This window comes from Athene cunicularia (assembly GCF_003259725.1).
Source record: "Athene cunicularia isolate RWA chromosome 3 unlocalized genomic scaffold, athCun1 chr3_part1, whole genome shotgun sequence".
In the NCBI taxonomy this organism is placed as follows: Eukaryota; Metazoa; Chordata; class Aves; order Strigiformes; family Strigidae; genus Athene; species Athene cunicularia.
This window is the reverse complement of record NW_020799097.1, coordinates 124,619,270-124,641,958: the sequence shown is the minus strand read 5'-3', so window position 1 is coordinate 124,641,958 and position 22,689 is coordinate 124,619,270. Positions and strand designations below refer to the sequence as shown.

At 45.4% G+C, this 22,689-nt stretch overlaps 1 protein-coding gene across 1 annotated transcript in view; it reads left to right on the top strand.

The window, feature by feature from the left end:
• Window positions 1–1,923: 1,923 nt before the first annotated feature.
• The window catches only part of ARHGEF33 (Rho guanine nucleotide exchange factor 33), a 34,942-nt gene continuing 14,176 nt past the window's right edge, over window positions 1,924–22,689 (top strand). The window contains exons 1-7 of the mRNA XM_026846077.1: window positions 1,924–1,969; window positions 8,380–8,534; window positions 11,861–11,910; window positions 17,094–17,258; window positions 18,883–19,004; window positions 19,912–20,054; window positions 21,810–21,869. Of these exons, the coding sequence (XP_026701878.1) occupies window positions 8,513–8,534; window positions 11,861–11,910; window positions 17,094–17,258; window positions 18,883–19,004; window positions 19,912–20,054; window positions 21,810–21,869 (562 nt within the window). The 5' untranslated portion in view covers window positions 1,924–1,969; window positions 8,380–8,512. The remainder of the gene's footprint in view (window positions 1,970–8,379; window positions 8,535–11,860; window positions 11,911–17,093; window positions 17,259–18,882; window positions 19,005–19,911; window positions 20,055–21,809; window positions 21,870–22,689) is intronic.

Genomic DNA, 22,689 nt, shown 5'->3' with positions numbered 1-22,689 from the left:
ATTTTTCTTTTCAGACTGATCAGCTGAAGTCTCCTAAGTGACATGGTAGTTATTCCTCGCAGGTCAAGTCCATAACCTCCAAGCTATGGTACTGGACTACTCAAGGACAGACCTCTGCCATGACCCAAAGCTGCTTTTCTTGGGGAAGGGAAGTGAATGTGAGAGTGCATAGGGGGGTCTGAATGCTGCCACTGTCCTTTCAGAAAGTCTAATGCAATGAAAAATCTATTTCTGTTTTTGTTTGTATTTGGTCATCAAAGGTCTCTGTACTATGAATCTAAATACTTTGCTTTACAAAACAGAAAAACTGCTTTCGTGTTTAAAAAAACCCTTCCAACATATCAGTGCTGTCAGGAAAAAATGTGTGTTGAGTTTTTGCTTGCCAGATATTTAATGGAATTTTAGTAAATACCTGTTCTTGCCTCCATTTGCAGACACAGTGTACAAATGCTGTTCCTTCATATGGACCTTCGAGTACTCAGCTCCTTTTGCTTGGAATCAGAAAAAACTTGGTCCCTGTGGTTTATTAGCAAAATGAAAAAAATGGCACATTATCAGCAGACTGAAACATACTGAGCCATCTGAAATAAAGAAGCTCATGGATCATTTGGCAATATAATGCCTTTCAGCCCTTTTTCTTAAAGCTGCCTGTGGGAAAATCTCTATTTGAAATGTTTTGTTCATAGAATTGTGATGCTAAATTTTTTTATTTATTAAAAAGTCTTTCCTAGTTTGAGCTGTTTGTTGAATTCACAGATGTCTTTGACCCATTAAAAAAATACACTTTCCAGCAAACTCCTTCAGAATTAGAATTTTGTTTTGTTCAATGTTGTGTTTTGTTCCTGTAATAACCAGCTCCAAAAAAGAAACAGTGTCCTCTGTCCCTAGTCCTTGACTTCAGAGGTATCAGCATCTTCCACAGAGCTGCTGTTAATCCATGAGCCTCTTCTTTCAACTCCTTTGCTAGGACTCCCCATCACCACCTTTATCTGGGCTGCACAGCAATCATACTGATGTAGGCTGTGTAGTTTTACATTTCAGGTTTTCTGCCTGAAGGGTATCTGTGAAGCAGATCTTTGTCTTTCAGGGAGAAATTAGTCTGCCTTGTGTTACTGTTCCTCCTCCTTTATGTCTCCCTGCTTTTACACTTCAAGTAACTCCCTGGACTGGCTCAAACCTTTTCCTGACACCCCTGGCTTTGGCTTACCTGCATTCTCCCTGTGCTTTCTTGACACCCTTCAGAGCAAGAAGCCCTGAAGGACTTTAGTGAAGAAATGGAGCAGGCATGAAGGGCTGCTGCCTCCCATTCTTCCACTTCCTTCCAAGTCCTTACTTATTTTTACTCAGAGTAAATTTTTCATGATCTAACAAGCAACAGAAAATACTCAAGTGCTGGTGGTTGCTGTTCCCCTGCCCTGGCTACTTTGACAACCTTGCTCTTGGCCCCTGAATGAAAGAAGGGGAACCTTCCTGGCCCTGGCATCCCACTGTAGGAGACTAAGGGTGTCAGAGAAAGTGGGAAGAAGCTGCTTCCGTCTCCCTTTCCCCAGCTGCAGGTGCTACACCAGGTACTTAAGAGCCTCTGAGCTCAGCGAAGTAGCAGAGACCACATCAGTATCTGGCTTTCACCACATGGCCGCCTCTGCCTGTCACTTCATAAAGCTTCTCACCCTCTCTTCGCAGCAGTGTGCAATTCTAATTAAAAAGGGAAAAAAAAACCCAAACTGGTATCATCTTCCAAGTGCACAGTCCTGATTTTTGCATGGGGATGCGAGGATGTGACCCAAAGATTACATAATTAGAAGGTAATTGTTATGCTTGCATCTCAAATCAGTGATTAGCATGTGACCGTCCCATCCTGGGAAATGTCAAGCCACCACTGTTCTCCTCTCTCTCTCTCCGTTCTTGCACAGTACTAATTTTCAACTCTGGCAACCACCAGTGCTGAAGGATCTTCAGCTAGCCTGGGGTAAGTTTAAAATGTACTCATCATGGGATGAAGAGTGGGATTAATAATACCATTTTTTATGTTCTTAGAAAAAGCTAGAGCCATAGCTATTTAATGTTGCATGTGCAGCACATAAAATGGTATTTAAAGTATTTTGCATCTTCAGTGCCTAACAGTTATTTCCAGCTGTTTTCTTCTAAGACTGTGTATGGACATCTAGCTTCTTAGTGTGCTGCAGAATCTTGTGAGGCTGCATTTGTAGTAAGGTCTCTAAAATACCAGGTTAAAAAGACGCTCTTACCATTTAAGAGCTAAATTGAGGTATCATACTGAATTGAAGTATTTGAATGACAACTGTGTTAGAGTTAGCTGGAGGAAAAGCATGAGAGCAATGAGAGTAAATCACTGATTTTTTTCTCTTTTTAGAGAACTGGGTGTTGTTCTCCAAGTGGGATATTTAAAACAGCCAGCAATCTCAGCTGGCAGGATTGAGACAGTCACTAGGAAGATCCCAAGCAGTTATTTAGGAAAATTATAGATGTCTAACAACTGAAGCAGCAAAAGTGCATATGGATTCCCCTGCACTGTTACCCATGTAATGATTTCAGAAGCAGAATGGGACCAAAAGCCAAACAAATAGTTACTGTCGTCTGTAAAGGCTAGGCTGTAAATTCTTTACTGAACTTTTCCTGTTTGCATGCTGGTCCTCAGGGTATTTGGTTAGTCTTTTTAACAAGTGATCCTCAGCACAGTTGGTTGTTTCTCCCAGTTCCATGTGGGGGGAGCGCATGGTCACACAAATGCATTGCAGGCTTCAGGACCTGCCTTCCCTATGCACAGCTTTGTGTGGGAATCCCACCCCTGTACTGTTTCAGTGGCACCTTGCTCCCATCTTCAACCCTGTGCCTGAGGCATAGCTAAAGTGGGCGACCCACTGGGACCTTCCTGTCCACCCATACCTTCTCCTTGGGGATTCCTTGGGAAACGTGTGCTGGCTCTACCTCTGTTAACTTTCACATGCTACACGCTCTGCTCTAGAGGGGCTGCAGTGCCAGCTGCTTGTGCAAGGCACTGGGGCCATATTCTTTGCTGGACACCAGTGGCCAGAATCATGGCGATCACTAATGGCAGATGTGGCACTCAGCTTTGTTTCTGGGGCTCAGCAGATTTGGCAGCTGGAGGAAAGATAGAGACAAAAGGGAAGAATACTTCCTTTTGCCATGATAGAAGAATCTGGTGGCTTTAACACCCTGAAACTATTCTCTGGGCTTCGCTCTGGAGATGTAATTCTGGCTTGATGAGAGCTGCAGGAGGGTAAATGACTTTTATTGCTTAGCTCTGAAGAAACAAGCACATCTTTGTTGTTTCTTGTCCCTAAAGCAGGGGGGGCATGGGTTTGGGTTGTGGGCCAAGACAGTCTTCATGTCACTGGGTGTTGAGCCTGTCCAGTGGGGAGCTTGTAGAGGAACAATAACATCTCCTTGCTGATGAAGAAACTACCCTGTGGTCAGCTGGCATATCAAGCAAATGGATTGGATTTGCTGTGGGTGGAGGCTGGATGGTGGTTGAGGAAAGCAGCCTCATGGAGGGTTTGCACTTGCTGCAAATTGCACATGCATTCATGTATGTTCATATGGGTCAGGGTTAAGGGTGTGGGGCTTGCTCAGGACTGAGAAAAGAAGTTTTTTCCTCAGCTTTTAATTGCCTCAAGGGGGCTATAAAGCAGAGTCCAGAGTCTTCCCAGAGGTGCACAGTGAAAGGCAATGGACACAAACTGCAGCAAAGTAAACCCTGACTGGATGTAAGGAAAAATATTCTTTCCCAGGATACTGGAGAGCCCAGAGAGGCTGCAAAGACTCCAGTGTGGGAAATATTCAGACTGGAGCTAGAGATACAGTTTGGAGTTAGCCTTGATTTGAGCAGGAAGTTGGACTGGAGACATACAGGGTTCCTCCTACTCACCTACACTCTGCTGTGGGTTTCTGAGCTGTTTGCTGCCAGCAGAGGTAGGATTTGACCAAGCAGCCCACATCCAGGGTCTTAGGGTCAAATGTCAGTCCTATTTTCCAACCCCTTTTTGCACCCTTTGGGAAAAAGCCAGACACTGTTCATCCAACTCAGGCTGACTGAAACCCTTGTCCCTGATGAGGACAGCATAAACGTCGTTCCCCCCCAGCAGTTGAGGGGAAACAGAGGACAACCATTCACTCCAAACCATGGTGAGGAGCATGCCTTGTTTGTTTTAGTAATGAGGAAGTACTGACTAGTTTTGTTCTGTATATTCGGCAATTCAGGTAAACCAGGGCCACAGTCCTGGTTTCCTCTGTATTCACAGAGTTCGTCAATGAGCCCTAAATGCTGGAAAGTAGCCAGTATAATGCAATTATTTAATGTAACAAAGAACCGAGGGGTGACTCAGGAAATAGCAGGCTGCATCTAGAGGACATTTATTCTGGTATAACAGGGAAGATTTTCTGGACCCACATAACCAAGGTCGACCTACTTTGCAGTGTGACCATATACCGGAGCTCCTGGTGGTGCCTGGAGCAGGAGGAGATAGTGGCATCCCCAGTGTCCCAGTTTCAAAGCCTCACTCCTAAGCTCTGCAGAGGAGTGCTCAAACATTGTCCTTGTCTGCATGAGTGTGATGTGGAAGCTCCTCAGTTAAATCTCCGTGCTGTGCAGATATGGTTTTATGCTCCCTCTATAAGGAAAAATTCCTTCTGGTACCAGGAACCTACAGTGTTTTTACAACCCAAGAGATAAGATACAATGCTACCTTCCAGGCCTGTGTGGCCCTGACTTGAAAGCACATGAGAACAGAAGATAGGTAATGGGGCATTGACACATCCTCATGCAAGCCCTTCTTCTACAAGTCTTATTTCTCTCTAATTAAAACCTCATGTAGGTTATTTTTCTCCATATCAGACAAACTTATTTTTTTTTGTAGTGGACCCAAGACATTTCACATCATCACCTGTAGCATAGCAGAGGGAGGAAGTCCCTCCTGTGAGCTTAACCTCTTAGGTGCATCACCCCTCATGACAACCATAGGTTTCCATGTGTTAGTGGAGGGTAGCCACAGATTCTCTTTGCGTTGCATCCTTCACTCTGAATCACCACCTGTGAGACTGATGGCATAGCCCCAGTGAGGTGCTGTGCAAAGGGACCTGCCCAAGTGGGACTTAGAGACACAAGCATTCTGAAGTCTCAGATGCCTGGGAGGAGCTGGTCTTAAGAGTGGCAGTAGAGAGCGTGTCATGGAACTGAATTATGTTTTAATTCTGGCTTTTTCTCACCTTGGATGCCAGCCATTGTGACCTGTTTATACAATGTTTCCTCATGTATTACAGTTTCCTGACTCCCCCATATAAAACTGTGCTGCACTATGGGTTAAAGATTCTCATTTTTGTGATGTAAGAAATGTTCCCAGTACCCACAGGGTATGATCACCCTGCCTTGCAAAGGTCAGAGGTATGAATGTCACATTGTCACTGGAGATGAGGGATACCGAGAACAATTCACCAAGTGTATAGTAAATTTATAAAATTTTAAAGACAGACTATGCAGTTAGTGTATTTAATGGCATATTAATATAACTAATTCCATACTAATTGATATTTGCTAATTATTATTAATAGTTAACAATTATATGCTGTTATATTGCTACAACTGGCATGATAAAACAGTGTAAAAACAGAATGGATAAAAATATGTACATGTTTTTGTTAAAAAAGTTAATTAATTTCCAGCAAAAAGCTATTTTCATTATTTTCAGTGAAACAGTTTATCACAGAGAAGGTTTATGTTTCTTTCATACCTGTTTTGCTTTTTCTATTTGTTCCTTCTCCCCCAACACTACAAAAACAATTCTGAATTTTGAAACTAGTTCTCAGTGTTAAATGAGCTGGTCCTAGTTCAATGGCCAATAACAAAAGCCTCAGAAATTTGCTATGGCATTGACTAGTCTAAACTGGGAGCAAAGTTTAACAACTTTGCTAGCGAAGTTGAAGTTAAAAGTCTGTTTCACTCAGAGATCCAAACTTAAGAACCTTCTTCTTAAAACTACTGGAGGGGAGGTTTAGTTACTTTAAAAACAACTGCATAGGTTGGGTTTTTTTTTTTTGAAGAATTCTTGCCATTCTTTGGAGTACCTCTCAGAATTTTTTTTTGTTGTTGTTGTTTCCTATCTTCTGCTAAAGAGGGATGGAACACACAGCATAGGAGGAGACTCTGAGGGAGTTGGGTTTGTTCAGCTTGGGGAAGGGAGGGGGGGTGTCCTACAGCCATCTGTAACTACCTAATGGGAGTTCTAGCCCAGACAGTCAGGCTCTTCTCACAGACACAATGAAAGGATGAATTGTCATAAGCACAAGGCTTTTTTGTTTTAGCAATGAGAATGTTTGACTAGTTTTGCTCCATATATTTAACAATTCAGATGAACCAGGGACATGCAGGCAATATTATATATTCACAGAGTCCCCCGGTGAGCCCTAAATGCTGGAAAGTAGCCAATGTAATGCAATTATTTAATTAACAAAGAATGAGGGATAACTCAGGAAATTGCAGGCTGCAGCTAGAGGACACATGAAAGACAATTACTTTGGTGTAACAGGGCAACAAGGGAAACCTAGACTGGCCATAAGGAAAAAATTCTTCCCCATGGGAGCAGTGCAGCCCTAGGGCAGGCCCAGGAAGATTGAGAAGTCTCTACCCTGGGAGATACTCAGACCTGGACTAGATGTGGCCCTGAACAATCTGATGTAGCTTTGGGGTTAGTCCTGCTTTGAGTCAGATAACTCCAGAAGTCCCTTGCCCATCTAAACTCTGCCATGAGCTGAAGACTTCAGAGCAAAAAAAAAACTTTTACACTATCAGCCGAGAGAAAACAGATTTAACAAACTATTCCATGTATCTCACTGTAACCAGGCATCCACCTAGAAGCTTTCCCAGCCTGTTTGTACAAAGCCCACATCCAAAGTCCCTTCACCTTTGCTCAGGTTTTCAACGTGTCACCAAAGCACCCTCTGTCCTGAGAAGACAGCGGATCTTAGAAGATCTCATAAGCAGCTCCCTTACAAATAAGTTTATCCTTTCATTAATTCTCAGTCTCAAGAAGATGCTAAACCCCAAGGCCCTCCAGCACTGTGCTGGAAACTTTTCAGTCCACATCTTACACTAAGCAAGAGGCCTGCTGGGTATGCTGATGGCGGTACCACTCCCAGCCTGACTGCAAAAAACATCCCTTGCCACACAGCTCACAAATGCTCAGCATTTCCTCCATCTCAGGGCCCCCCATGGTGCTACCACCCTTAACCCTTGTGAGTAGTTCTACACTGGAAAGCTGTTAGGTCAAAAGTTTGTGGCCACCAAGCTACACTGCTGACTGCACCAGAAGCAACTGCTTCTGCAGCAAGTTCCTAAAGCCACTCAGGGCTTTTTCGTCTTTTGTGTCTCTCCCATCTGCCTAATGCTATGTGCCTTTCTCTGTGCCTGCTTTCCTGAAAACATCACCCCAGGCTTCTCCGAACCACCACACCCCTCCTGACAGTGCTGCGTCAGCAGAGATCTGTGCCATAATTACACTGGGCCTCTTCAATCCCATTAGCAAAGCTAACGATAACTCACATCAGCCTTGGGCATATCTATGTCAAACAGGAAGGGAGGTGGGAGGTTATTTGAGACTCCTAAATCACATCTACTTTCATAGTAAGTCTGGACAAAATCAGACTTGAATTAAACTCTGGGGAGAGGAAGTGTGGATGTGGGGCAGTGCCCATGCTGATAAGAGAAGTGTGAGCTGGTGCAATCTATTTTTTCTGGGGTTCTGCCTGCATCATTAATCATGCATTATCTTAAGACTATTCCTAAGGTCCTAACCCCATTACCAGACTGATGACACGCTTTACCAAGGGAATGACTTGGACACGGCATTATGCTCTTGTCAGCCCTGGTTTCCAGAGAACCTGCATGGTGGTACATGTCCCTCCAAAAGTGCCGGCACAACTGAGCAGCAGAATTGTGAAGGCAATATCTCTGTGGCCCAAACACAAGTTTGGAGAACATTTTGGGTGATTAGTTGCATAGCAAAAAGGTGGTTCTTTGATACAAAGCAGCTGTGCAAAATGTTCATGTGCCGTTCAAAACACATCTCATTTTGCTTCTGTACTCATACAAGAAGCACCTTGCTGAGCAAGTAATCTCTGTGGGATTACACAGTACCTCTTAATCACCTGTCCACACAAGCACAAATGGCCTTGGGCTGGGAGGGGAGTGCTTGTACCCATGCCCGCTCTGCTTTTGGAGGCACTGTGAATCCAAACAAACCTTTTGGATGCCTCATTCCCTCTAAAATCTCTCCTCCTCCATCTGTTTTCTGAACTTTTAGCATCTCCACTCAATAAACCCTTTCTGTATCTTTCTGCACTCAGGGTTCGCACCAGCTCACCCATCGCAGGGCTCACATGTGGGCAACTCTAAGCCATGGGATGTTCCCAGTGACCAGCCAGACCCCTCCAGAGTGAGGGCAGGAGTCCCTACGAGGATGCACACCCTATAGCAGTCATGGACTCAAACAAACAAGAAGGTAAAACATCCTCCTATTTCACTTTTTGATAGTATGACAGACAGTGAAGAAGAAACTTGCTCTCGTATGACCTGTTGGCAGATGCCAGCTAGCCCTCCAAGAGCACCTCTTAGCCACAGCAGCTGTGGACAAGTGTTCCCTTCTTTTAGTTTCATAGAAATATCTGGGGTTTGAGGTTTTTAGTTCTTATTTTAGAAACACCTCCCTCTAGAAAATAATCCTGTGGAATATGTAATGTCCAATACAGGAAGTCATTCTCCTCTCTTGCCTTGGATTCACCTCTGCCTTGGGATGTACAGAGACTTCTGTAAAAAGCTACGTCTTACACCAGGGCGCTATGATGAGGACCTGCTTCTCTCCCCCACATGATTTGCTGCAAGGTGTTCTTGTTTATGTCAGTGCCACAACCCAGACTTCTGTACCAGTCTTGGTCTTGCAAGCACTACAGGCCACAACTGCTTGCATGCAACCAGTCTTGCTACAGTCTACAGCACTTTTAGTAAGTCTGCAAAGCTCATGGGTTTCAGGTCCAGGGTTTTAGTGGTTATTGGCTTTAGATGTCCTTCTTACAGTGGAATGCATGGCTAGTGGTACTTGCTTTCCACCCCAAACCCCTTGCAGCATTGTACTCTGCCTTGCCACCTGAGCTGCCTGTGTCTATATGCTGAGGAACTCTTGAAACTGTGAGGAGCAGGGGGAGCAGCTTTAGGAGTGCCCATAACTGCCAGCTCAAGAGAGAGCCTGGACCATCTCTTTCCCTCTTAAAGGATTCATTGTGGTGCCAACATTCATTCATGGCATAAGAAACAGAAGAGTTAATTTCTCTATTATTATTATTTTAATTTGACTAAATTAGGTCTGTGTACCCAGGCCATCGCACTACAGCAGGCTGAAAAGGAAATTAACTCAGGGATTTTTTCCAATTAATTGGCATGCTCCTATGGGCTGCAGCTGCTCACTGAAGAAATTGGGAGGTAACCACAAAGCACCGTTCTTCCCACAGTGCAACTGTAAGGAGTCTCCTCTATTCTGACTCTTTGCAGTGACTTTACAGAAATGATCTGGGTTTTGACTGGGTGTTTGCAAAGTGCTTCTGCTCATGCCCACAGCAAAGGTGTGAGTTAAAATCACAGTAGCAGGGATCCTCTCCTTTCTTCTGGTCTTGCTCAGGAGTAGTTCCTTGCTTTGAGCGCGTTCAGGAACATTACAGACTGATCCATACCCGAAGCCAAATGAAAGGCCCTTACAGACCTGCAGGGCTTGGGTCGAGCCCTCTATGTTATGTATCAGCTTGAAGAACACACAAAGACAATGTGAGGAGACTATGGCTCTTCCTTGCTATGCTGCACTTCTACCTGACATCTCTAGCCCTTCACAAAACTCAGCATCCAATATGTCCACCAAGTTGCAAAAACAGCATCTCCCTGTCCTCCCAGCATCTGGTTTTATTGTGCTATTAAGAAATATGTCTTGCTCTTTTCGGGTCAGTCATTACCATTCCACAGTAAGAGTCCAGCAGTAGCATTTAGATCAGAACAGACATGTACATCACTTTTCTTGATTCAGGAGGATCACAATAAGTACTGCCTGCCTTCTCAAGCCTCAACTCCAGATATCGTGACAAAGCTTCATCATTCACTTCAGGACAAAAGTCAGTTTCTAGTTTGTGGGGTTGCAGAGAAAATAATAAAAAAAAAAGACCCAGAAGGGCCAAAGCCAAAAATGAAAACAATCTCTCATTTAAAAGATGAAACTTGAGACTTGGTACAGGCTGGCTGATGAGTTTTGACATGAAACAGCTGGCAGTTTGGGGTCATGGTTACTTCTGTCTGCTGCCCTTTGTTTTCCCCAGGAGGCACCTCAGAGGATATTCCCTGGAGGAATGAATGTCTGACCCTGCTAACCCAACCCCATGGCTGCAAGACCAGCCAGCACAGGGAGAAAGTGGCACATGGGCAGAGAGGGGCACAAGGCCTCTTCTCCTCTGTCTCTCACTTCTGTGAGTCACTGAGGAATTTGCCCATGTTCCTCTGAATCAGGACAAATCCTAGAGACCAGAACAGGGCCAATTCATAGGTGCCCTTGGCAGTAACCGATATTCCCCCTCAGGGGTAAAGAAATCAGAACATAGCTGTGCCTTGTAAAGCTCTGACTTCCAGGCTTCAGCTTGCCATTTCATCACTGGCTGACTGCATAGAGTCCTCTCTGCACCCTTTTCAAGCCTCTGTAGAAATTAATTTCTGTGGTCTTAAAGGGCCAGGTGGGTAAGGGACTGAGCTTCTGCATGGAAAGAGGGAGCTTGGCTGCCCCTAGAATTGGGCATGGGGTCACTGGTCATGTCTGTGACTGACAGCAGAGAAGGGTGAAGCAAATTCTTGGAAGCAAGAGAAAACCCACCTCATGATGTGACATTGCTAAGGGGAGGTGATCCAGACAAGGAATTGGGTGGCATGGCGTTTTCTGGGAGTGGAGGCCAGCCAGGGAGCCTGACATAGGGAATAACATGGGAACTGATGACCATTGGACTGCAATTCCCTCAAAGTGTAACGGTGGCACAAGTAACGATAATTTCTATTCCGTTTCTGCACAGAAGAGACAACGTTAGAAGAGTAAATAATAAATACAGACTTTTTTGGTTTCAATCAAGAACCCATTAATGCCTAGAGGTAATGTCTCTGCAGTGTCCAAAACACTTCTGCAAAATAGATATAAGCTCCTCCATGAGCTAAGTCTGGTTCAGAAATGTTAAGTCTAGCTCCATTGTACAATATCAGGTGGGATCACAATGCCACAAAAACCTAGGAATGATTAAACTGATGAAACGATGTTTGGTGTTCGAGAAGACATTGCTTGGAATGCATTGTGACAAAATATAACTTAGGGCTTAAAATATACAGATCAGATCAGTCTTTTGTGGAGATAATAGAAATATGTACAAATATAGTAGAGGATAAAATTCACAATTTCAGAAGAGAGACGGATCAGTAATGCTTTAGGGTAAAAAACCTGTTACGTAAGGCTGATACACAGGGAGCAATTTAGTCCTAACTGCACATACAAGGTTTCCTACCTCTTCTCATGGATCACCTTTGGACAGACACAGGACAGAAAATGAGGTGAATTTAACATCTGATTTAGGTGAGCCATTCCTGTTTTATAATTGCAGTTTATTTTACAAACAATATGCTGTTCACACCTCATAAAGTGAGACTTGAGTCCTTTAAAACTGATTTGTACCTCAAGAGGGGCTTCAAACCCTCTGTTCCAGTTATTTATAGCAACTATAATAAGTCATTTTAATTGACTGAAGTTCTTTATTCCCACAGGAGAGACTGAAAGTGTGCCTGTGAGTACCCCTGCAACACAGATTTCCCAGGTAAAGATCAAAATGCCCTAAATAATTCAGAGTTTTGAGAGTTACTAATATATAAGCAGTGGTTAAAAAGCTAAATTAGGTGGAAAAATGTAAGCACTTACAGGGAACATGGAAGTGTGCACACTGCATGAATAAACATCATACATATCACATCTTGGGCCTCATTTTAAAAGACACATCAGTAAAGTTTCTCTGTTCACAACTAATTGTATATAGACAGGTGATTTGTGGGGTCAGCTAATTACTAGCTGGCATCATTAGCACCAATTAGAGAATGTCAATTTACTGGGCTGGAGGGATATTTCATGGCTGAGCTCTGATGAACTGTCCCAGGAGCAAGGATGTGTTGACTGACATGGGGCAGGGGTGTCTACCCAGCAGGGGCCTAAATCTTCTGGGGGAGCTCTGGGTCATCCTGGCAGCCTCACAGCTCCTTGGACCATGGAGTGCTCTTGCTTGATAATCCAGAGCAGATGGGCCAGCCAGAGCATTGAGTGTTGCTGCATGTCTCTGGCTCCCCTGCCAGAAGCTTGAAAACCCTGTCTTTGAGCCCATGTTGGCTCAAGGTGATCAGGACTTTCAGAGCTTTGCAGCTGCTCTCTGAGTTGACATTCTTGCTGCAATTAGCCACCATGAATACAACAAGATTTTGTATACCACAGTCCAGGGAGCATCCTTCCTGTAAGGTGCAGTTTCAGTGTTTCCATAGTGATGTTTCCTATGCATTTTCAGTCTGCAGGAAATGCAGCAGAGTTTTGAGCACTATAAACTTTGGTCTGGTTCGATATGGAAAACCATACTCTGAAAGAGAAACATATCCCTGAACTGGAAATCCTGACTATTTGAAACCTCCCTTGTCACCATTGCAACACTATAATTGCCACCATGGCAAGTGGAGAAGCTACTGCTTTCTATTAACTAGTCAGTGCTTCTCTTGTCTCATCCTCTTTTCCCATCCAGACAGCTCCAATCAGGAGCTGTTACTGGGTTGCTGAAGGGCTCAGCACAGTGGATCCAACATGCATGGAAAGCTGGGACAGTGTGCTGGGAACACCATACACGTGTTTCTTACAAGAAAAACCCAGCTGAGATGTGGACACACGAATGAGTTCTTTAAATGAAAGTTACTGGCTGTCTGTCCTCTTCTGCTTCAGCAAGGGCCCTAAGAATACTGCAGTTACCACAAAAGATTGCACAGATGTGAAACAAGAGCTGCTAAGTGCTTGCAGTCCCCTTTAAGTATCTCCATCCTTCTCTTCTGTCCTTACCCTGTGGCTCTGCCTTTATTCCTACCATCCTTGCCTAGGAATATAAATACTGGATATACTCCTAGGGCCAGATTCTCTACCACTGTAAATCAGCACAGCTCTGCTGCTTTTCCACTATGAGGCATTGCAAGCCTTCCTAATGCTTGGCTATAGAAGTGCTGCCCTTAAATGCAGATGTTAGTAGCTGTGTTAGAAATTAGTTGTTCCTGGTAAAAGCATATATTATGCAGCTCAGAAAAATCATATCTAGGGTTTGTGGCAGGTGTTGGACTTTGCACCAGATTGGTATCCTCAGGTAGCCCTCTTTTGGCTGACACGGTGTTTCCTTACTTCTTCAGATCACTCACATAAGATGTGTCAACTGATGGACAGTAGATAAGATGTGGGAATTTAACACTACTCATTCATGGCCACAGAAGGTTTTGCTATTTTCTAGGATGTATTTATAATAGCAGAATTATTCCTGTGCAGTATTTCTTCATCATGAGCCTGTTTTCTACTGGTTTTGACAGGCTTCAGCTCAAGGTCCCTGAGAGCAGGCCATGTTCTAGTGTAAGGATCCTAGGCAGCTGCCAAGGATGGCAGATACAAATAGCCATCCCTTTGGAGATACAGAGCCCTGAACAGACTGGCTGGTGCTGGGGGAGATATGTGGGGACACAGCTACTCATGGAAGCAAGAGTTCCCTCTCATCCTTTCAGTGGCAGGCAGGGCAATAAACCCAGCTCACCAAGGCTCTTTCCTCTGCTTTCCATCTTAGCCCTTCCTTCCATAAGCCATCCCCATCTGGCCACAACAATCTTCTCCGGACTGCCTCAAAGTCTGAACAGGTTTGAGGGCTATGCTCCAAAGGCAGGTGGGGGCTAGAATATGTATCGCATATGAAATTATTTAGATGCCTAAATTTTTTTTTTTTTAACAGTTCTTGGACAGGTTCTAAGGACTCCCTATGATCATGCAGATTCATTTATCCTCTAGGCATTAGTTCAACTTAAGTTGTTATGGTGTGTTCCTTAACTTTTCCAAATTAAGTGTTAAAGTGTGTATTTATTCCCATGAACAGGTGAGCCAGTGCAAGTTTCTGTGGTAATATAAAATTTATCTTTTTGCTATGTGTTGCACTTGAGAAACTTTGGAAACTGGACTGGCTTGACTTTCCAGGGGTTCACACACTGTGAAATGTCTCTTTGGTCCTGTAGGCATAATCACCTGGGCAAGACATAAGCATAAGCAGATGCTTCAATGGCTTCCATTTGTAACAGCCCACAGGATTTAAAGGATGGTTTTCTACAGCTTGTTAGAAATGAGCTCAAACTAAAATACATAGCTCAAGCACTACGCTGTCCTTGGCAGGAGTTCAAAGATAATGTGTTGTTCCTGTACCACTCCACTCAATTTTGGATCAGACTTCCATCCAGTGCCACAAGGCTGTTTGTGTTTCCTTTCCATGCTCTGAGCACTAAGGGCAGCAGAGGAGGGAGTTTTAAGGGTTTCAGCACTTCATATCTAGCCATACAAGCCCTGACAGATGTGGCTGATTAGTGTTGCTGTCTGCTTTCATCCATCAAGTGGCAACAAAGGGAAATAAATGCGAGTGTAAGATGCATTTCTGTGTCTGAAACAGCCACTGCAAGCTGCTTGGGTCTAAGGAAGGATGTACCAGGCAGAACAAACCCAGGCTGGGATCTGTACCACTGAGAAAGATACACAAAGAAACCAAGCTAGCACTGTGATTGCAAAAGCAGAGCCTGGCCAACAGTGAACCACAAAACTACAAGTGACTGCTCTTAGATGCAGAGGATATTTTAGTCCAGCTTCTAGTCCAACTCTTTCTTTTGGCTGCCTGAACTCTGCTTTCACAGAGCATTTCTGTGCACATGGACATCAAAGTTTCTGCAGTGGTCCCTTTTTGCTGAGGCCTAGCAGTTTTTGACTCTGAATCCTTCAGATCAGCAATGACTTCCATCCCTGTACCTTTCACAAAGGATCTGTCTAGTTTACCCCTTTTCTGAAAGCATCTGACGATATGGCCAGGCCTGTTGGCAGAAATATTTCATTTTGGGCTTATTCTCCACAGACATTGTTATCTTCAGGGCCAGCTTCTGGACTGTTCCACTGCTAGCAAGACTTCAGTCTGTGACATCTCCATCTGGAAGCAGATCTCTAAAATTAATAGCATGGGATAGAATAGAATAGCATATTTCAGTTGGAAGGGACGGATCTGATTAATCACCCCATCTCACTTGGAGGAAAGTGTACGATGCATAGCCCTGACACAGGGTAGCAGGAAGACTGCCTTGGCAATGTCAGCTCAGTGTGGAAGTGTGGCAAGCACCTGTGAGCAGGGATGGGAATATTAACATTTTGCACAGTTGCGGTACTTTATATCCCTCCACTTCTCCAGGCATGTATGTTAGGATGTCATGACCATCTGGCTCACCCCTCTAGGCTGAGATATCAGAAACAGTATGGTCACTGCCTCCCCCAGCAGCCATGGCCCCAAGCAGCCCCTCTAATGCTTCAGGCTGCACTCACAGGGTGACAATTCCTGTGACAGGAAGGTGTCCACTGTGGCCAGGAAGGGTGGGTGAAGGGGTTGAACCAAGGGGTCTGGAGCTCCAGCTGGCTTGGGGAATCAGGGTTAACTGCTTGAGGAGGGAGGATATCCTCAGCCTCCTGCTCCCCTCTGCCCTGTCCCAGCTCCTGTCAGTCCTACTTGTCCTACCCAGGTAGCTCTGGGAATGTGTGTCCAGCCAGACCAGACTGGGGACTGTGGGGTAATCACTGGGGTAGGAGTGGGGATGTCAAGCAGACGTCCTCTGTAAAGACACTGCCAGTCTTGATCAGAGGAGGATGGTGCATGCCATTGCCCTGAGGTATCGGAAGCCATCTCTGCTCCATTTACAGGACTCAAGCGCCTGAGTTTCCCGGGGTGGCTGTCCTCTTACCATCAGTGCTCCAGTTTTGGACTCAGTTTATAACCAGATGTTAGGCCGAATTTCTGTTGTAAAGGTAAAAACCACTGGTTCCGAAGCACCTTGGTCCGCGACCTCGCCATGGGCTTTGGGCAGGCAGAGCGAGCGCCTTGCTCACAGTAGTGGGGGCAGAGTTCAGGGTTGCCAGCCCAACCAGCCCCCGGAGAGGGTGTCCCTGCTTAGCCCTCCGAGAGCTGTCTACCTCCCCTCACACCCGCCTCATCTGCTCGCTATGCCAGCCTGGCTCTCCCCGGTCTGTCTCCTGCTTCACCCAGCCATCAACCAGCTGCCTCCAGCTTAGGTTGTGAGCTCTTCCAGCAGCACCAGGGCCTCTAGGGACAGAAAACAGGGAGAGGGGGCACAGTGTTACTGTATGCCAGGGGAAAACCTCCAGCTCCCTCCCCTTCACAAGTTTAAGAGTTGCCTCCTTCCCTGGAAAGGACCTGCTGACCAAGGACAGAGCTTCTCCACAGCCCTTGGAGAGCAAGGAGGTGTTAGACCTGTCTGGGGAGAGCACCAGCCCCACAAGCATGTGGGGGAGGAGGACTTTCTCAAAACCAGACATGTTCTTGATTGCTCAGCTGCTTTGGGGATTGATATAGTGGCTGCTACTGTTACAAACCTGCTTGGCATGTTGCAGGCTGTCCTACAGGTTGACAGGCTGCAAACTGCCAGGGAGCCTGGAAAAACTCTAGATCTAAAAAGGGGCACATTGACTGCCCAAGACAAATACCTCTTACACTATACTGAGGCTGCAGCAGGGGCCAAACCTCCCTTCATGTCTCCCAGCCATGAGAGGAGGAGGAGAAAGAGGACAGCACCTTACAGGATGAGTTACACCCAGCCTCCTTGCCACTCTGAACCATGGGTGACCCTCAGGGACACAGCCACCTGCATCTGGGAGGAGGGACTGAACCCACCCTGTTTGTGGTTCCTCTAGTTGCAGGCATTAGCCTCTGAGTTGAAGGCGGGTTTCACAGAAGCGATGCAGGAGCTGTCACGAATCCAGCATGGCGAGTATGCCCTGGAGGAGAAGGTCAAGAGCTGCCGCTGTGCCATGGAAGAGAAAGTGGCAGAGATGAAGAATTCCCTCAACACATTCAAGGTAGGATTGTTAATCTGGGGGGGGTGTGCATACTTGCCACATCAGCTCAAGTGTCATAGGGCAGCATTCCCCTGACTCCGTTAATCCTTTCTGCTTGCAAAGAAAATATGCTGGCAATTGTTTCAGATGTATCTGGTGCACTTCCTTTGGCTTTTTGTCTCCCATGACTATTCCAACCCAAACATAACCCACATCCTGACCCGTTTAACCTTCTCAATGGGCCATGAGGCTGTGCTGTGATCTACCCTGGGCACAAGCAACCCTTACTCTGGGCTGCACATGCAACAGGTATGTGGCCTGTGCACAGGCTGCTGTTGGGCCACTGTGCCATATCTCTCCCTGGGTCAGGTCTTCTGCATTTCCTGCAGGAACCAAAGCTGCTGGGGAGCAAGGAATTAACACAAAACCCTAAAGCCTTTTGAAGTTGCACTCCCATGTGGCTGGGAGGAAGTGCTGCCTGGTTTGATCCGGCCCAAGAGGATAAAGACAAAGGACTAGAGAGCAAGAAGTCTTGACATACACTTTAAACCAGCCAGTGTCTCCATGCAGAAACTGGATGACTGCCTGTGAGGAGACAGGCAAAGGAACTGTTTTATTGTTTTTATGGTAAATTTGCCCCATGGGGTTTTGCTGAGTCAATAATACCTTGTGAAGTTAAAGAGGGCTGCTTACTGGAAAAACCTGTTACTGACCCTCTGACAGGGAGAGACAGATGGCACCAGGCAAAAGGAGCCCTGTTGGTCCTTGATGAGTGAGGGAGACAAGAAGTGTAAGGGCACATGGCAGAGGTCTCAAAGCAATCAGAGGCAGGGTTATCAAGGACATTGTTATGGAGGAAAAAGGGGTTTTAAAATCCATATACAAGGAATTACATGAACAACAGGAGGGGCAAAGGCTGCTCTCCCTCTGCCTCATGCCCACGTTGACTGTCCAAATGTTGAACTCCCAGTGAAGCCACCTCCTTGCTTGGGAAAAATCCCTCTCCTTCAATTTACAAGAAACTCTTGTGTCTCCTCCATCCTGCTGCTCACATTGATGAAACTTGCAGGAACTTCATGCATCAGAGAGCTCTACATCCTTGTCAAAAGGTCAAAAGTCTTGTTTGAAACTGCCTGAGGGAGGATGTGATGACAGGGAGGTTATGGAGGGCCTCATTTCCTTAGGAAACCAGGCCAAAAAGGCAGCTCTGAGGCCTGACTGGCAAAAGCTTATACATGTTAGTGATCGCACTGGGATCTGAACCAAGTGCGACGTGTTAATACACTTGCTAGAGAACTGTAGAGGGAAACATGCTTTCTCAGGGCTACCTCCAAATGCCATTAAAGTTCTCCCAGTGCTTTCAGCTGGTGGTGGATTAAGTACTATGTTTTCATCTCCCATCAGTGCCTTAACCATGTGACATCACACTGGCTTAGCTGAGTTGCCTATAGTTGAATTAAGGATTGTCATGCTTTGCATGGCATGTATTACACACACTGGACCTGCAAAGGAAGAGTGTCTAATCACAGAACCACTCACTGAAGCACCCTGAAGCATCTCTAGTGTGCACCAGCCAGCATTCAAAGCTATGCTATGTAAGGCTGATGGGCACCCTGGGAATGCTGTGCTTTTGCCTGTTTCTCAGGAGGAGCTCAGCGATGCAAAGTCAATGATTGAAGAAATCAGTGCGAAGCAGGAGGAAATGCAACAGAAAATTGAGCAGCTGCAGCAAGAGAAACGGCGGGAATCACGGAAAGTGAAAGCTAAGTAAGGGCCCAAACTCCAGGGCTCCGGAAGTGCTAATTAGAAGTGGTGTCTGTTTCGTTGATTTCCTTATAGCTTAATTTCTTAATTTTTTCCTGGCTGGACATGTATATCAACCCTGATTATTACTGGAAGCTCTAGCCTTTGGTTCACCCCAGGCTTTTAGACACATACCCTACAGAGCAAACAAACAGTAACACCTCACTGGGATTCCAACAGCAAAATAGTCCCAGCAAGCTCTTAGGAAAATGAGGCCCTGGTGAAACACACAGACCTGCTAGAGACATGTTGGGGCAGGAATACTTTTGAAAGTCAGGAGCCTTCACCATTACAAGCTATTGCTAACCCACCCCTATCCAGACAATAGCACTGCAGTTTCCCCTTCCAAGCATGCAGGACGTGGTGGACTCCTGATGATGCAGTCATGGCCTGCCTTGCTATCACCAGTCTTTTTTCTCCAAGCAGAGTCATGCAGGAGCATGTTTGCACACTGCTGGGCCACACTGTTGCTGTGATGAAGCAGACAGCTTGTCCACCTTGGTCCTGATTGGCCTCCTTCTGAAAACAGAGTTTTGATGATAAGTGTACAGCTGCCTTGATGCAAACACTTTGCAAATCTAGGCTAGTTCCTTAGCTAATTAAGCCATTTAATTAGATGAAATATGCTCTGCAAAAGAACAGTTCTGAAATAACCTTCCTCTATAGCCAGTAGAAGTTACTTCCAGAACAGTTCATGAACTGCAATCAAAGCCAACTCCATCAAAGCCAATTCCTTTCCTGGTCTCTGCTGGAGTTGTCCTAATTTGACTCTGTGCTTGTACTTATACTGATGTCTGCCACAACTTTAGTGTAGGAGCTTCACCTGTAGCATTCATACTTTCCAACTGTCTCATTCTTTGTATTTGTACAGAAGAGCACAGAAGGATGATCATGGGTCACAGACAGTGCCTACGCCTCTCCAGGGCAGCCCATTTCGATCTATTAGCCTCCCAGAACCTGTGCTGATCAATGAAGATTTTACAAGTCTTTTACACAACGCTACTTATGAAAAAGGTAGGAAATAGAGTAGGCAAGTGCAGTGCCTTCCTCAGGAAAAAAAATCCAGAAAAAAGTCACTAGGCTAAGAGGATACCCAGTTTTCCTCAGGTGCCAGCAGCACAAAAAGAGAACTGGGGTGCTCCCCTGAGCAGCACTGCTCCTGGGTCTGTGCACACAGCTCAGCACAGTGTCTCAGGATAGCAACCTTGCTGCTGGCCTGGATTCAGGAGATGCTGCTCTGTGAATACTGTCCCAAAAGCTATTGTTTGTCTCTTCCAAGGAAAGGCAAGAAGGCTGGATCTTCTTCCTGCAATGCTAGTGGCACAGACACAGAGCCAAGTAGGAGCCCTGATAAGAATACTACAAGCATTTTACTCTGCTCTCATGAGACCCCACCTGCAGTCCTGTGTCCAGCTCTGAGATCTCCAACATCAGAAGTTGAGCAGGTCCAGAGAAGGCCTGGATGAACAGGGGGCTGGAGCACCTCTCTAATGAGGACAGGCTGAGAGAGTTGGGGCTGTTCAGCCTGGAGAAGGCTCCGGGGAGACCTTGTGACTGCCTTCCGGTACTTAAAGGGGGCTACAGAAAAGCTGGGGAGTGTAGGAATGAGTGGTAACAGATTTAGATTAGACATAAGGAAGAAATTCTTAACTGTGATGGTGGTGAGATGCTGGAACAGGTTGCCCAGAGAAGTTTTAGATGGCCCCTCCCTGGAAGTGTTCAAGGCCAGGTTAGATCTAGTGGAAGGTGTCAGGGTGACTAGAACCAGATGGTCTTTAAAGTCCCTTCCAACCCAAACCATTCTATGATTCTATAATTTGTTTCTGTTTAAGGGAGCAGGGCACAGAATGGAGGATCACAGGGATTGGGCTGACAGACAACAGTGGTTGATTTGACAAGGGGACATGGGAGTGGTACATATACATATGAGGCTACTGGTGTCACTGCTCCTTGCATATACACACTGCTAGGAGAATCACTGCCCCTTGTTAGCTGCAGAAGCTGCTAACCCATGGTGTTAGAGATACACCTTGACCACGAAATCACTGTCAATTGCCAAACATTTGGGAAGACCGGAATCAAAGAAAAGACTATGGACCAGAGCTGTTTTTTGTATAATTGATTTTGGGGGTCTAAAATGGTCTGTCATGCACTTGCTGTTCAGATAGGAAGACACTAAAAATGTATACATTTTAAATGTCAGCAAACGCAGAGATTGGATGAAAACCGTATGCTATTTTCTACTATGTTCTCCTTAGACTCTGGTCAGTCATGCCCTGCCCTCTGCCCTATTCTGAGGCGGTATGTTAGTCCTCTCCTCCCTCATGTCCCTCTTGCACATCCACCTCTCTCACCTACTTCTCCCACTGCCCATTTCTTTCCAGCCATCTTACTCCTCCACTCTTTAATAAGCTCCTTTCTACCCCAAATGGCAGCTGTGTGTCTGTCAGGCCTCCATCCTCTTGTTCTGCTTGCTGGTTGCTTTCAACCCAATGTGCACCTACTGAGCAAGGACAAAATGTTCCTCTGTAGTCATACAGCACCAAACACAACAGGGACCCCCACATTAGTCTGCCTGCAGGGGCTACTGAAACGAAGACCACAAGAGCCAAAACAGTAAAGATCCTCCTCAGTGGAGGATCTAACAGGACATTCCCATAGCAAAAATGTGAAAGACTAGAGGATCTAACCATACTGACTAGGCTTGGCAGGAGGAAGCCTGCTCTTCAGCTGTCTTCTCTTGTAAAGTTTCAATTTTTTCTTCAACAGTGTCCGACACCAGGATCATGCCAATGGGAGAAGGAAATATGAAAGTCATAGCAGGTCCAGGTAGGAAAGTACTGAACTGACAAAAACCAGTAGGACAATGATTCAGAGCAGTTGGTTTACTGCACTAAAGAAATGCTTTCAGGGCATGCATTTCAAAGGAATGTTTTCCACTTTGCATGTACCTCCATTTTCATACTTGTAGTTGAGACACAAGGGCAAACCTGCATCCCTGAAGTGCCAGATACCTGACAGACAATTCAAAGGATTGATATTTGGCAGGAAAAGCTTTTCTGCTGCTGCTTTTGCAGGGTCTAAGTGCCTTTGCAGAAAGGAAGAATTGAGATTTACTGATGTGGCAAAGAATGAGAGTACTGTTTTACAACTGGGGAAGAGATGGTCTTTGCAGTGACTACACACCACTAGAAATGGTGAGATGTTTATTTGCCCACCAGCTTCCAGATTCCTTGTGGACATGTCTGAATAAAGGAGTTTTTCTGGCAAAAATAAAAGTTGGTCAGAAGTAAAAGAATGGTATAGTAAGGGGACACTAAGGACCCTGTCCAGCAAAAGGACACATGAGAATAGCCATTAGATGTTCACACTGTTCACCAGAAGCACTCGCTATTCTGGATGGCTCTTTTGCTTGAATACACTTGAAAAAAAAAAGAGAGAATAAAAGCTACAGAAAATGGTTCATAGCAAGACAAATTCAAAGTATTCACATGAAAGCAATTCCAGCCCAATAGCTCTAATACACTTCACCCTCCCCTACCTTATCTGTGATTTAATAGCCTCAGACTATCAATCTTACTGCTACTGTATAATCACATAGCACTAACAAAAATTTTAAGAGCCATAACTGTTCACATCTGTTGAGAAT